Genomic DNA, 16105 nt, shown 5'->3' on the forward strand with positions numbered 1-16105 from the left:
GAAATGTTACTGTCTTCCACTCTTAAGCTGATAGGGATTTGAGGGAAATGGTATTGTTTTGGGGAAACTGCTTTGAGATACAGCCTGCCAAGTTCTTGTATCATGACCTGTATGTTGGGTATGTTGTTCCTGACAGAAACATTGTCTGGAGATGTAGGAGGAATTTTGTTCCCACAAAAACATTAATTTTTTGTACTTTAAGTGATTTCTAGGCTGTCTTAAAGGTGGTGATGAGGAGAAGAAAGTTTTAGGGAAAATCCTTTGATTATTGATGCCTAACAATTGAAGTTGTTTCCTGAGGGAGTTTTTCATTCAGTATCTGCTTTTCAAAAGAAATTAAAAAAAAAAACAAACAAAAAAAACCCCAAATAATAACAATAATAATAATTTTAATTAATAATATTATTATTGTTATTATTATTATTATTTTTATATTAATGGAATTGCTGCAAGAGAGGAAGAACAAAATCTGGTTTGAAAACTGATCACAATTTTAAAGATTAAAACTCTTCTTTCTTCCTCCTCTTTTGCCTGTGTGCAGATGAAAGCCCAAGCCTGGTAGCAGTGCTGCCCCATTTTGACTTGCAACACCCTGAGTGACACAGGCATGGAGGACAACTAAGTGGGGGGACACTGGATCACATAGGGAGTTCTGAGACATGAGGTGGCTTGGGCAGTACAGGGGAACCACCAGCAAAACCTGGCTTTTCTTAAGGAGCCTTATTCCCAATTTGAAGCCCCAGGCTCTGAATTTCTTACAGGACTTACTGTGCCTGCCTTGCCACCTCACCTCTGTGGGATGGCATCTTGATTGCATTGGTCCCTGTGCTGTGTCCTGCTTTAGTTTTTAGGAACGTCAATTCCTAACTTCACAAGCACAAATACGCACTTTGGGAGACTCAAAAGGAGTGGGCCCTGAATTGAAAGTGCACTTCTTATGCTTCCAGGCACGGTGTAATCCTGTTAGTAGTCTGGGATGCTGTGATCATACCGGGCAGGCCAGGCTGCCTCGCAGGCATCAGCTTCTCTGCCTATTGAGTCAAGTCAGTATCCTCAAAACTGTAATTTTCTGTAATGATGGATTACACTTGTCACGGTTTACAGAATCTTTTTTCTTGTGTGCTTAATAAAAGGCAGCAGATTCTAATGCTTATTATTTTTGGAGTCCAATACATCTAAAGTAAAGCTCAGTGTATGCAAGACAAACTACGCTTTAATTTTACAATTGTCTGATGGGACTTTGCGATTTATTTGTTGTTACTTCCTTAATGATGTTGCAGTCAGAGGCACTGTTTTGCTAAATGTTGTGTAAAAAGTAAATTGTAGCACAGCAGATGTTGGTATTTGGATGGATGTCGGTGCAATGGGGGGACAGCAACAGTCATCTCTGTCAGCTGTCTTCAGGCTCTGCAGGCCTGCTGTGTGGTTACTTTGGTGTGTAAAAACAGCTCGTTTTGCAACTGGGAAGTTTGGCATTACATTTGGCACTGAGCCATGTAACTGAGTTAACACAAGTGTTTATCCAGCGATTTTCTCAAAAATCGGTAACTTGGAAAAATGATTATTAAACTTCAGTACAAAGGAAGGGGGAAATATGGCTAGATCTCCTTTTTAAAAGGCTTTAATTTTTGTAATCCTTAACGTTTTTTAAAAAAAATTATTTTTATTTTCTCCTTCACCCTTGGATGTGTTGCTGTTTTATCATCAACCTTTTTGCAGCTGTTTAAAATTTCCTTTTTAAAGATCAGAACAGGGATGCGTACCCGGTGAAATGGAACATATAAAGAGTGTTGGAACTGCCTTTCTTTCTGTCCTGTGTGCTGTCATGAATTAGGTACAAAGAAGTGAGGACTGCAATGAAGGTATTTAATTACAGTCCCCTTCTACCCTCCATTTGGTAGAAATTCCAGCTATGCTGTGGAATGGGAGCTCTGATCTGCAGAGCAGCTGATATTTGTATGATAAATTACTGTGGATTTTACCTTTGGGTTAAGTACAAGAATCCCTGAAGGCCATCAAGAATTTTTCATAGAACTCCTGTCAATATCAGACATATTTCTTTGTGGAAATAGCAATTCAGACTGCATTTTTAATAAGAACAGGGAGGGGAAAGCAGTAGCTTTGCAAAGCAACAGCAGTTTCGATCAGATTTTATGCCTGAACTTGGGGACCTTCTGATTTAAGGTTGATTGGAAAACTTTATAGTAGCATAGACATTTAGTTTGGATTAAGTTTTCTAATCCATTTTAATCTTGTATTGCTGCTGTGATTAAATAATTAAATGTCTTTATTGCTTAGAAAGGTTCCCTTTCTAAGGTAGAATGATTAAACTAGGAAGTGTGGATTCTCTGGTAAAGGGATGAAAAGTATGTAGAAAAGCATATTGTCAAACTAATGGTGGTGACCCAGTAGTGGACTTGTGCTTAGTTAATTTTGTAGTTTAATTGCAGTTCTATCAGAAAGTATAGCACTAGGACAGCAGTTTTCATTCAGGTTCTTCATTCTCTGTTTCTTGGTAGTTTGGGTTTTTTGTTTGTTTTGGCTTTTTGTTTTGTTTTGATATTTTTTTTGAGGAGAGGATCTCACCTATACCCTCAACTCTCTGTGCCCAAGTTTGGCTTTATTTAGAAAACAATAATTTGCATGAAAGGCTGCCAACTACAGAGATTCATTTAATGCGTTGTGAATAAATGAAAATTGCAGATTAGCCACTGTGAGTGAGCAGTGACTGCTCTTAGGGAACTTTTTTGTCTCTTAGGTTGATTCTGAAACTGAAATCCTGATGTTAAAATGTTTTTTTCATAGAGTGGAGAGGGAGGGGAAAATAAATGCAAGAAAGTGTTAAATGGTGAGTAATCTGAACTTTAGAATTTCCCCAGACCAGAGAGGGTGGGCTGAGGATTTGTGACTTTGGGTGAATACACAGCCTGACTTTGAGTGAATATACTGTGAGCTTTGGCTCTGCTGTTCTTGCACTTGAAAGAGCAGGGTCAGTGCAGAGATGTTCTGCACTCAAGACATGGATCCGCATTAGCATGGTTTAATGTACATATGTGTGTATTTAAAAGATGTTGCTTTGGTATTTAAAATTATCTTGGTCATATTTGGCCATGTTTCAAGAATTAGATCCTGAATAGGGAGCAGTACTCTCCCCATGTGTACTCCCCAGGCACAACCTGCCCTTCCAGCTGTCCCCATTGCACCTAGGATGGGACCACGACCTGGTACTGGTGTTGGGCACATGCACAGCTGATGTGGTCAGGAGTGAGGGTCAGCCTTCTACCTCTCCCTGACTTGTCTATCCTCTCAGCAGTCCAGGCCCTTCCCCCTAAGCATCTGCTGCCTGAGCTGATAGCATCAGATCAGGGACCAGTGGACAACATGCTGTAACCAGAGTGTGTGCTAAGCATCGAATGACAAAGCAGGGTTTGCATGCTGTTTTCTGTGTATATGTCTGTACCTTCTTTTGTAGACGTCCCTGAGGATTCTGTTTTTGCTTATGTTCTTTGGGGACATGCTAGTAAGAGTGGGAGAATGAACTGCAGAGAACGGACTATACTCAGTTACAGGATGGGGTTTATGGAGTTTGAGTTCAGGTGTTCAAGGGGATGCACACAGTAAGGAGCAGTTTCGCTGTGTGCTGTACTTAAAAAATCAGGTGTGGAGGAAAGGGAGGATGGTGCATTAGTCCCTGACCTGTCAAAAGCAGAAAAGTGCCAGATTTGGTGCCCACAGAAACTGGTGTGAGTTTAGGACTGGCTGAGGGTAGGGACTGATGTTTGGTTTTGCTCTGGGAATAGTTTTAAAAGAGGAGACTGGGATTTTTGCCATGTCTTCCCAAAACAACAGTATAAGACACTGCAGGCTGGAGAGTGTAATTCAAGCTTCCATCTATCTTCTCTGCCCATCTGCTTCTGTGTGGTGTATATACCTTTCACTTTTGATGTTTTTTGGCTTGGTTTTGTGTTTATTTTTTTTTAAATGAAAAATGGCTTGAATGTACCAAGAAGTGGTTGCAACATGGAAGTTAATTCATGATAACAATGTCTAGGTAGATAGGTTTAGATGGGTTTTCATTTAGATGGGTTTTCATTTCATCCTTCCTTGTGTAAGAAAAGGATTTTTGTGTGACTGTCTATAGTGCATCTCTCCTAGATCTTGGAACTGTTAGGGAAAGAGATTATAAGCTTCTTATGGTAGAGGATACTGGGATTCAAAAATTACAAGTCAAAGTTACAGATGTGTGGTTTTAGTAGTATGGACATATTAAATGCTACAGGGCTGAATTGTGGTACCACTGAAATCCAGCAGGAATTCTGTTGTTTGGTAATATCAGGACTTGATATTTTTAATGTGTATTGTAGAATTAAATTAATTTTAATTGTGTTGAAGGTGGCAGAAGTGTGTCTATCTGAGCCTGTGACCCTGTTGAGGCAGCAGTGTGGATTTGTCTCAGCTTTACAGTGACGACACACCTCAGTCCAGGGAACAAAAATCCTTGGCAAAGTTTCTTATGGCTGTGTTACTCAGCTAAGCTTAGCACCAGGGCTACCATGACGCTTTGCTCTCATGTTACCCAGTGGTGAAGTTGCTTTAATAAATTCTCAGTATGCAGCTGAGTTACTTTGCAAAATTCCTCTGAACTGAGGCAGGCACTCCTGTTATCTGTAGGAGACTTCCATTGCTGAGTTTAGGGTAGTGACTCAGTAGAAGTTATCTGTGGAATACTAAATTTGGAGGCGTAACCAGGAGGTTGCCATGATAACAAATATTAGAACTTGCCTTCTGGGAAGTGCTTGCAATTTTTCCATTGATGGCCATTAAATGGCTCAAAATAAATGAAACTTTTTGTTAGAACTAACATGGTCTCCATGTGCTCTTCCAGGATTTTGCAGATTTGCTAGTGATGAAATGAAAAAGGGAAATCCAAACTCTTGCCAGCTATATAAACAGTACATCCTTTTTTATTTATTTATTTGCTTCTTATTTTTGCCATTGAAATATTTGCTTAGCTTGGCTTTTATGCATCTTCCTATGAAATATTTACCCAATAACTGTTTGCTTAAACGTGTTTGGAATTCTGTGTTGTTTTTTATTCTTGGCACACTTAAGAAATTTCCTGATGGACAGCATGGTCACACAGTTACTGGTAGAGCTTTTATTGCAAATGGTCTAAAACAAATCTGTGCATTTATATTGAAAATTAGAACTCTAGTCCAGAAGCTAAAGGATAACACTACAATGTGTTAATTTCTTACCTCTGTAAACTGCTTATTTATAACAGTCTGTGTTCCGTGGTTTAGTTTCCACAAATAGAGCTTTCTGCTTCAGACCGTCTCTGAAGTTGGTCCATATCATCTCTTTTAGAAAAGTTGTTCCCATAAATCTCCCCTGATGTCCCTTAGCCTTTTTTCGCCATTTCTTTACAGTTCCCTAAGGTTTAGATTCACTTTCTGAAGGACACAATGATCTAGTAATGGGAGTCTAGAGAGAAGGAGGGAGAAGAGTGAGCCAGGGACTTGAGAGTCCTCATCACGGATGTTTTGTGTGTGGCTGTATCCTGTTCTTTCCCTCCCCTGCTCTCACTCTCCCATGTGAGAGCCCATCCCCGAGTTACCAGCTCACCTCTTAGCATTACCAACTTCGAGGTTTTAATAGAAAGCCTCTGAGTAATTTTCAGATTTAATGTTTGCAGAGCAAATAAATGCATCATAAAATTACTCTTGCCTGAGTCTTTGGCGTTCCTAATATTTTTTTAATGGGACAGATTGGTGGAATTAATCTAAAATCAATTTTTATTCAATTAATAATGCTTTTTCTGAACATCCTCTTTGTGTAGGCAGCCCTAGAAATAAAAACTAAAGCTATGTTTTTGGACTTACTTTGTTTAATCTCTGGAAGAGCTTTGGTTTGTTTGCATTCCTTTGCTTTGTCCCTTTTTACACTGTCAGTCTGTAGACAAGATTTACTTCAGAGCAAAATTCAGTTTGTTATATTCAAATAAGGCACATGTTCAGATAAACACGAGAGTCAAGGCTCAGGACGCTTATGCTAAGAGGTAAAATAACTAAATCAGATTTTAGATGATGTCTAGAAAAGCCCTTGAATGCTCAAATACACTGGGGTGTGGTGTGTTTGGTGGTTTTGTGGTTTTGTGTGGCTTTGTTTTTTATTTCCCCCCCTTTAGTATTTTTAGTACAGATCATAAAATCTTTGGGGGATTAAGTCACACCCTTTATATAAATATGTGCGGTGTATTTAAGAGCCTGATTTGCAGAAATATTGATTGTATTAACTCCAGATTGAGCTCGAGGGATAGTTGTAGGTACCTCCCTCCTCCAAGGAAAGATATTTTAAAAGTTGCAGAGGCTTCTTTGCTTAAGTGCCTTGTTCGCTGCTTGTGCTATTTTCCATCATGGTGTCAAGGTAAAAATTACTTGGGGAGAAATAATTGTTCCAAGCATGCTCAATTCAGCTCAGTGAATCTGACACCTCCTCTGTCATTTTTATTTATTCATAAAAATGAGAGGGATTTGGGCACCTGTCAAAGTCAGAAGAATACGTGATGGCTCTTTCTGTTACAGGAATATTTTATTTTGTTAATATGATGTTAGCTGCCTGTGAGCATATTAGAGAAAAGGTTTCTCCAATTGTGTTAAACTCCTTGTGGTAGTTTTAAGTCCTTTTGCTCCCACCATGAGGTAGTGGAGATGCAGTTCACTCTGAGATGTTTTCAGTGAAGCTTAAGAAATTGCTTTATACTTCCTTGTAATTTATGTAGCTATCCTTAAAACTGCTGTTTTTAATGAAACTTCATTTACATCTTCTCCCACTGGAGACAGCTGTAGGTTAGGACTGGCCTGACTAAGCTGTGCCAAAGGTAGGAGTAAGGAGTTTTTTACATGCTGATTAATTCTCTTTTGTTCCTTTGGGAATATCTGGTATTGCTTAAATTGATTGCTGTAAGCAATATGGCAACATTTTTGACCTTCTAAATTGAAATTCAGCAAAAAAGGAAAAGATAAACCTCTGTGTTTCAGTTTTACATAACCATACAGTTGAAATACAGTGGTAAAAAATGCAGGGGTGTCATCCTGTGTAGCAGAGGTGCTGTCTGGTGATCTCAAACCCTTTGAGAGAAGAGACATGGACTTGAAGACTGTGGTATTTCCCTGTTCCCTGCATGAAGAAACTATTGGGTGAGAATCACATTTTCTTTCTCCAGAATAGGACTTTTGATCTCTCCCTTGGCCCAGGCTTGTGAACAGGAGCACCCATTCCTTGCCTTCTTCGGGTGTTTCCTATCTGTGCTGCTGTGTAACTGAAGACAGAGGTAGCTTCCAGTATGTGGGTATTTCTACACAGTGTGCCTGAGGAGCTTTGTGGGAAGCCCGGAGCTGAGGCTGTTTGTTGCTTTCTGAAGTTTATTTACAGATGTGGGGTGCCAGGTGACCAGCAGCAGTCCTCATGGGGCTGCCTTTGTGGCTCAAAGGCCAGACCGCTCTTCCATCTCCCTTCGCCCCACCTCCACAGCTCCCCTCTTCCTCGCCTCCCTCCCCAAGTTCCCCCAAGATATGATAATGAAGCAGGTGCCCTGTATTGCAGCTTTGTGTGAGCGTGAGAAACGGCAGTAGGTTTAGAAAAGCTGGAGCCAGGCTGGAGGAGGAGGCATTTCTTCTTAACCTGTTGGCAGTCACGTCAGTCACGGCCACGCGGGCTGCCGGCACACCGTGTGCCTGTCCAGCTGCCCGAAGGAGAATAAAGAGGGGAGCGGATTTGCCGTGCCCCGAATTACCCCGCTGCGACCGTGAGGACCACACTTTAGGGTGGTGAAAGGCATGGAGGAGTTGTGCTGGGAGCCGGGGAGCCTCGGCCTGGAGCAGGCGGGCAGCGCGCTGACCTCCCCGCTGGGGAGCAGACCCGGCTCCAGGCCCGGCCGCCTCATTGAGATTCAGGGCACAGGCGGCGGCTCCGCAGCTGTACGCTGGAGGCGGCCGGGGAGGCATCCAGAGAGGGGCCAAAAAAAAAGCCACCATCAAAGAACCGGCCCCCTTCGCAGCGCCTCTGAATAGGCAGGCAGACCAGAGGTCCCCCGCTCTCTGCCAGCGTGTTGGGAAAGACATTAGCATAACCTCTTTTTTTCTTTCTTTTTTCTTTTCTCCAAGCTACCGAAAACCTGGCACCGTGTTTAAATATCTTGTTTTGACAGTTTGTTGAGGGAAGAGAAGAGTGCTGCACCAGCATGGTGGGTGTCTGTGCAGCTATTTTTAAAAAACATACATATTTGAACTGTGAGAGTTTTCATTCGGGTCACCCTAGACTTGTTTAATTGTTTGGTGTCAAGTTGTTAAGATCCAGAATTAGCTCGCTGAGTTTGGAAGGGGCTCGCTTCCGAGCCCTTTAGAAATGCAAAGGCAGTTTTCTAGCCCTGCTTTCTTTTTCCAAATCTGTTTTGATTTCAGCTGGTTTTGAAGTGAGTGGACACATACCCTATTTACTCAAGCAGCAGAAACTAACCGTAAATCCCCGGCCCGCTCTTCAGCGCACATGAGATGGCAGCTCCTGAAAGCTTCACATCTCTAAGGAAGCTGGCATCGGTTTCGCCAAAACCTTATTTAGGCCAACAGGATGCAGACCACTTCTGGCGGCCACCAAAGCCTCAGAATGAGTCATCCTGCCTTTCACCGGTGGCACATGAGCGCAGGGATTGGCATCACTTCCATGTTTCCCTCGGACAGCTCAGGGCTGTACAATCCAGGAATGTCGTACCTCTTCGGAGTGTGTGGGAACGCAGCAAAGGCTTGCGTAACTGCAGAGCCCGAACATACTGAGTGTTAACCTTGATTGTAATTAATGGTGTTACTTCTGCTGCTCGGAGCAGAAAGTTTAATGCATTATTTATCCATAGATTTGTGGTAGCCACTTGAGTGTGTTTTATATAACTGAGACCTTGTTTGCAGTCAGATCTCCTAGGCTTGTTCTGGTTACTTCGGGGCTTAAGAAAGTTAATAGTTGGTCCAGTGCTTTTGTAAATATCAAGGACATCATAGGATGCCTGACTTGGTAAAGCTAATGATTTTTTTTCAAACTATTGGTATGTATGAGTTGATTTAAAAAAAAAAAAAGCAGAGGCTTCTTAAATATAGTCTGTTCTGAATTAAAGGGTGTGGTGTTGGCTTTGAATGAGCTTGATGCAGCAACAAGCATGCAGCAGTTGGTAAATAAAGATGGATTTTCTTTTGTTCTGCTGGTGCTTGCTGCTCATTATTCTCCACTTACCCTGTGAGCTTCCCAGGGAGTGGCAGCTGTTTCTGATGTTAGACACTCTATCAGTGGTAGACAGCTCCAGATTCGGTGAGATACTGTTGTGGGGAGGAGAGGAAAATAACCTAACCCTGCATTATTGTAAATCCTCAGTAGAATTAACTTTTCATGAACCAAAAGAGTTTTGTCTTTAACTTTGTCGGAAATACTCGGGCGTAAGCATGCATTGCAGTATGTGTTACTGTGAAAAAGCTTTTCTGGCATGAGATGGATTTACATTCTAAGTGTGTGTTAAGTATTTTAATGTGCAGTGTGTGGGGGCAGGCACAAGGCAATAAAGGGAAATCGGTCTATAACAATCTTCATGTATATTTCCAGATATATACAATTTGGGAATCTTTGCAATTTGGAAATTGCTTGGAGTAAACAGAATGGTGCATAAAGATTTTTAAATAATAAAGTTAGCAAGCTACAGAGGAGTCTATTTGGTTCCAGGATTTTATATGTAGGATTTATAACCCATGCTTTTCTTTCCTGTCTCTGCAGTGTTAGCATTCTGTTACTGAAAACAAAGAAGGCTCTGCCAGGGCATTACACAAGCAATGAATCACAGAGGAAAAAATGTTTTGCTTTGTAAATTGTTCACTTTTCCATGGTGGATCATTATTATTATTTTTTTTTTTCTTTGAGTGTTGTCCGATAGAATTTGCCACGCGTGGTTGCATTTACTGTACTCAGTGCAATTCTTCTAATGTGACTACATAACTAATATTAATGACTTCAAGTAACTTCTTGCTTCTGATTCTTAAAAAAAAAAACCACAACAGGAACAAAAAACACAGGCAAAAATTGAAACAGCACAGTTCACTCAGTAAGCATGACAACTTACTGAGTATATCAGAGGAAGGAAGAGGTGTTAAGTTTTTTTTTTTTGCAATGAGCTTTGTCCCAGTGGTCCCATCTAGTTATTTTTTATTTGTATTGACAAAGTCCTTTTCTGCTTAAAGTGCTCATATTTGCTGTTGTGATCAATGTGGTGGTCCTCACAGGTTGTAGGGAGTCTATAGTGTTTTAGCTAATCATAAAAATACAAGCTTGTTTCTTAAGAATATGCACTTTGAACATCTTCTTGATGACTGTGTTGGTGAATCTGTGTTTCTGAACTTCTCTAGAGGAGTGATAGTTTGCACAGGCTTGAATGTAAAATTTTACTTACAGATATCTGATCAGGATGCCATGCACCAGGCGATATCTTGCCACTTTGCAAGATGCAGAAGTATAACCTCAGTGTGTTATATAATAAAACAACACAGATGCTGCACTGTACTTTACTTGGCTAGAGCAGTAATCAATAATATGTGTGCTTGCTATATCACAGGATTCATTATGCTCCAGACATGTCAGAAAGAAGTTTAAACTTATTTTCAAATTTTAAAGGTGGATCAGGAAGCAGAACCAGCTAAAGCAATGGATAAGGAAAGGTCCAAGTAGAATGCTTCCTGCAAAATCCCTGGTAGCAATGAAGTCCTTGATTTTTCACACAAAGAAGAGAAGGAAGAGCAAGTGTGGAGGAGGATGCTATATATGTATGAAATGCACCATTTTAAAGACTGTGTGATTAATCCTGTTACATGATATGTTTCTAACAGAGAAACAGATTGGTGGGATAAAGTGTAAGAAAGTATGGGAGCCAAACATAAGCATCTAATTTAAGAGGAAGAGTAGCTTGTGACAGTACAGTGTCATTTTGTGTAAAATTATGCATACTTCACTGAAAATAACCAGATAATAATTTCAAATCTGCCAAAAATACATGTCTTCCCTGTAAATAAAGCAGGAAAGACGTGTAGCATGTATTGGAGAATAAGAGAAATGAAAACTCTATCTTGCCCCTCTTCAGATATTTTTTCATCCCATCCAATCTGGATTTAGTCCTGAATGTAGGTATGATAAGAAATATGTGCTGGTTCCCAGGTCTCCTTGATCTGCTTTATGCAAGAGAAGAAAATACCAATGAGTCAGGTATGTAGCAGTGCATTCCTACATTGTGATAGTCCAGGCAGCCACCTTCCTGACCTGCTTACCTGGTAAATCTCTCAGCAAGAGTGTGCCATGTACCTGCTTGTCCCTGTAGTCACATCTGTGGTGTAATAGTAATGAGATTGTAGCAATTGCAATGATCTTGGCTGAGTTGGACTGATAATTTAAATGTGAAAGGCTTGATAATCTCTTACTGATCCCAGAAAGTTTGCAGCTTTCAATTAAGGTCAGAATGAAAAGGATGATGACAAAAAAACCTTCTACATTTACTGCCTTGCTTATAAATGTTAAGCCATGGCATCTTAGGTGAGTTATTCTGAAATTCCTGAAGTGACAATGACATTTTTGTAAGCCTCTTATAGGTTAGTGTAACACCTGCAGCTGTAACAGGCATCTCTAAAGGAAAGACTCTGCTCATTCCTTTTCCTCTCTCATCTTTCTTGTCCCATGCCTTGTTTCATTAGTACAAATGGATATTTTCTTCAGGAATGGCCACTGTTGGAAAGGTAGTTCTGTGTCACTCTCTTCCCTCTGGTTCTGTAACTCTTTAGTTTTTTTCCTTTAGATTAGAAAATTAAAGCCTAAAGATGGCCAGACAGGTGAAAGCAGCAGCCAGGAGTGTGTGTGTCCATGGCTGCATAGCATGAGCTGTGGGACTGCTTGTGCTACTGCATGCAGGAGAGAAAAGTAGGAGTTTGGACAGAGAAGAAATGACACAGCTGGTGCCTGAAGCAGGTTGAAACTGCAGTGCAGAAGGAGAGGAGGTCTGTGGGGAGAGGAAGGAGGCAAAGCAGCTGCAGGGGAGTTCCTGGGGTAGGGTGCACAGTGCCGGGAGAGAAATTATGGAGAGGAGAGGCGAGCAGCAGGAAGAGAGGGTGTCAGCAGAGCCTGGGAGATCAGGAAAGCAGCAGAAGGCTGCCCAGAGCCAATAAATCTAAGGAACCTTTTCTTCTCACAGCTCTTGGTGCTTGTTTGAAGAACTCTCCAGCAGATGAAGCCGTGGGTGCTGGGTACCAGCTGCTGAAGAGGCAGTCGGGTGGGGTGGTCTTGGCTCCTGCTGTGCTCCCTAGTCCTCCTGCTGATGTTGAATAAACAACTGAGAAACCATACTGGAGGGAGGAGGGCATTGCTGCTGACCAGCTGTGGGTGCTTTGTAGTGACCACTTTTTTTTTTTTCTTTTTTATCAGTTGTTAGGGTGAGCGGAGTTGGAGAAGTGTGGCTAGTGCTCTGATTGGAGTAGCACGTTGAGTGAGGCTTTTGTGATTCGGCCAAACAGAAACATTACTGCTTGACCTTGTAGGACCTATGGGCCCAGCTTGGCACCATATAAAGCTATTTGAGGTTCTGAGAAGATGATAACTTGGGCACTGAGCAACAGGGAGAACTGAGGCTCATGTCAATGTCACCCAGAAGAGCCACAAGTGAAACCCTGTCTTCCTTCCCTGGAGCCCAGATGGGTAAATCCAGTAAATAACTGAGGTTTTGACTGACTGTTTTTGTGCTAGTGCTGGAGATTCTGAGCATGGTCATATAACAGGTGACTATTACCTGTGCAGTTTACTCAGATGAGCAGTAGCGTGGTGTGATTGAGGTATGTTTTCTCTGACAAGGATAGGTAGAATATCTTTCAGCTTGGAGTAGGTGTTTGTTTTCTTCTTTGTGGTATAAGTATACATCATCCAGTGCTTTCCCCTTCATATTGTGATGTATCATCTTGTGTTTCATGCTTGAGATGTTGTGAGAGGAGTGAGTGATGTTATGTAACTTAAGCAGAGAATTATCTTCTTATGTTCTAAAAGTGACTGTTGGTTTGATAAAGCAGTTGACTAATTAGTAAATTACCCATTGTTGTTTAAAATACTTGCGCTGCAAAATGTAAATGAAAAAAATTTCTCCACTTGTCAGTATGAAAAATGACAATAGCAAAAATAATACATAGGACATCTGCTCTGATTTTTTTAAAATTTAAAATGCATTTAAGGCAGATGTTGCAGAATTTGAATGGAAATTGGAGTAGATGGAAGAACAAAACGTAGCTATTTACCTTTTATCAAGTCCCATTTTTATGGTTTACATTGCTAGCAATATTTGACTCAGTGCCTGTATTTTTCCACTGTAGCAGAATAAACTGAACATTCTTAAAAATGCTTCTATGTCAGGATGACATACAATTTAATTATTAAAAAAAAATTATTGTCTAGTCAGTATTTCAGGGTGTTTTCTGATGTTCTCTCACTCTGCCCATCTTTCAGGAGAATACATAAAAACATGGAGGCCCCGGTATTTTCTTCTAAAGAATGATGGAACTTTCATTGGGTACAAGGAGCGACCTCAGGATGTTGACCAACGGGAATCACCTCTAAATAACTTCTCAGTAGCTCGTAAGTGTTTTTTATGTGCACCTCAGTCCAGTTTGGGAGTTGCTATCTTGCAGCCATACAGCTGGTAAGCTGCATCAAGTAACATTCTGCCCAGACCAATGTATATAAACACGTTTATACATGTATATAAACATGTTTATTTGAAATGATGCTTCTCAGTCACAACCTGTGATGTGGAGGCTTGATGCTCTGTTGTTTTGTTTTCAGTTTTCTACTAATTTACCGTTTCTGGTTATAGAATAAAACGAGTCTTTTTGTTAATATTTTGTATGTCTGTTATTCATCAAGTTGCTTTGGAGTGAAAATTAACCCAGGGACATGTCTCAGTACTTGGCAGGTAGGCACAGCCTCTGTTCTGCCACCAGAACTGGATTCAAGTGGCATTGGCATAGGTTAAAGTTATTTGATGTTAGCATAAGAGAACATGAAATGAGCACTGCTTTTAATGAAAGATACTCAGTTTTTTCTTTATTTTGAGCACAAACCCATATTTCCTCAACAGAAAGATTTGGAAATCATCGGACACCCTAACCTCTCCACTTGTCCTATTCAGACACTTTGCTGAGGTGCTACAGCACAGCAAGTGACAGAATACTCTGAAGTAAATTTTCTTGTTCGTGTTTTTAACCTTTCACTGTATAACTCCAGCTTTTATTTTCTCCCATTCTTAATCTTCCCCATCTCATGATCAGCCTCTGTCTTGTTCTACCACTTAAAAATACATCATTGTGGCACCTGGCATTAGCAACCATGGTTCCCTGTTCCTGGTGGCTAGTGGCAGTGAAATTCTGCAGAGAGAAGGGTAGGGTCCCTTCCTTTACCTTTTCATTACAGTGTAGCTTGAAGGATATGGGGTTCATCTTTGTCATTGACCTTTAAGCAAACATTTATTTTGGAATGCCCTGAGTCCAGAAGAGGGCTTGGCAGCACTAGGAATTATTGCAAATGTTCTTTTTTTTCTGCTGGTAGCAACATAATACCTGTTCTGACTGAGGATGGGAATAAATTATGGATGTGCTGTTGCCTGGTGCCTCTGTCCAGGATTCCAAGAGTGCTTCAGGGTTTTTTGTCTTGTTTTAGAGAGAGAGTTATCATAGTGTTTTCATTTTGGTAATGACATGGTACTTTACTCTTTAGACTGGTATCGCCTTATGGCTTGAGAAGGTAAAGAAAGCCATTAATTCATAAATTAATTCAGTACTTGGTTTGTAGCCAGAGGCTTTTAACAAATGCACTTCTTGCAGGACACTTCTATCCTGATGCTGCTAACTGCATCACTTCTGATAATTATTTACTGCAGCTCAGTGGTAAGGACTAAAAAAGGATGTGTCCGTTGCCTTCTCTTTTTCCAGGTTGCTTTCAAAAAGAGTTAGCTTAAATCAGGTTTCACAGCAGGAATCTGGTGGGGCAGATGGAGCCCATGAGTCTTGGCATTTTTAGATAAACATGTTTGTTGCCATGGTATCGAACCATTGTCAAAAAAGATGCAACGCATGCCTATGGAGTGAGGTGTAGCCCTGTAAGAGGGATTGCAGGGAGGGTGGTGGGTGTAGGGATATTTGGAGCAGTGGCCTGGTGAACCAGCAGCAGGTTGGGAAGGCCTTAATAATTATGGGGAGGCCTCCTTGCTAACAGTGATTATTGTGGTTTTGGGCTCACTGAAGCAGCTGTTGCTCCACCGAGATTTAAATTTCTCATGTAGGCACTGGCACACAGTGCTGCCAGCACCTGATGTGTGGTTCACTTCTGGATACCCTCCACATGTATCATTTGGATGTGTTTTGCACCATAAGTTTTCCCTTTGAACCTGCTTGCCTGGTACTTCAGTTGGGTTAACTTGTTGAATTTGTGTGAGGGAACTGGAACTTCTGGAGGAAGGCTCAGACCAGAACACAGCCTCATGCATCAGAGGCATCCTGCAGAAGCCTCCTGCCAGTAGAAGGTGGAGGGAATTCAGCTTAAATGTTTTGTGAGAATTCTGTTTTTGTTTTTTGTTTTTTGTTGTTTTTTTTTTTTTTTTTTTTTTTTTTTTCCTAAGAGACCGTGATAGTCCTGGCTTTTTTTTTTTTTTTTTTTGTTAATTAGTGAACTAGATTTATTTTTTTCTTTTTTAATGAGATGGCAGGCTGTCTTTGTCAGTCTGTTCTTTGGAACTGGTCCCATGTTTCTGATTAAAAATCTTTACCCTCTTCTGCTGTAAAATAATGCAGGCTTTTTTATCTCTGCGATTAGAAGGGATTTTTTTTGTGAATGAGGGACTATTCTGACATGTGTAAAATTCATATTAAGTGATTTTGTCAACATATGAGAGGTAGGAAATACTCAATTCAGAAGAAAACAGTGAAAGAAGAGAACATCTAATGTAGTTATCTCACTTTTTTTTTTTTAAGTACCTTTTTCTCAACCTAATTTCCCATTT

The 16105-nt window shown here is 40.7% G+C and overlaps 1 protein-coding gene across 3 annotated transcripts in view; it reads left to right on the forward strand.

The window, feature by feature from the left end:
* AKT1 (AKT serine/threonine kinase 1) overlaps window positions 1-16105 on the forward strand; it is a 74111-nt gene that overhangs the window by 26027 nt on the left and 31979 nt on the right. For all 3 annotated transcript variants that reach the window (XM_071745408.1, XM_071745407.1, XM_071745406.1), the window contains one exon: window positions 13558-13686. In XM_071745408.1, coding sequence (XP_071601509.1) covers window positions 13558-13686 — 129 coding nt within the window. The remainder of the gene's footprint in view (window positions 1-13557; window positions 13687-16105) is intronic.

The sequence above is a fragment of the Heliangelus exortis genome, chromosome 5 (genome assembly GCF_036169615.1).
Source record: "Heliangelus exortis chromosome 5, bHelExo1.hap1, whole genome shotgun sequence".
Lineage (NCBI taxonomy): Eukaryota > Metazoa > Chordata > Aves > Apodiformes > Trochilidae > Heliangelus > Heliangelus exortis.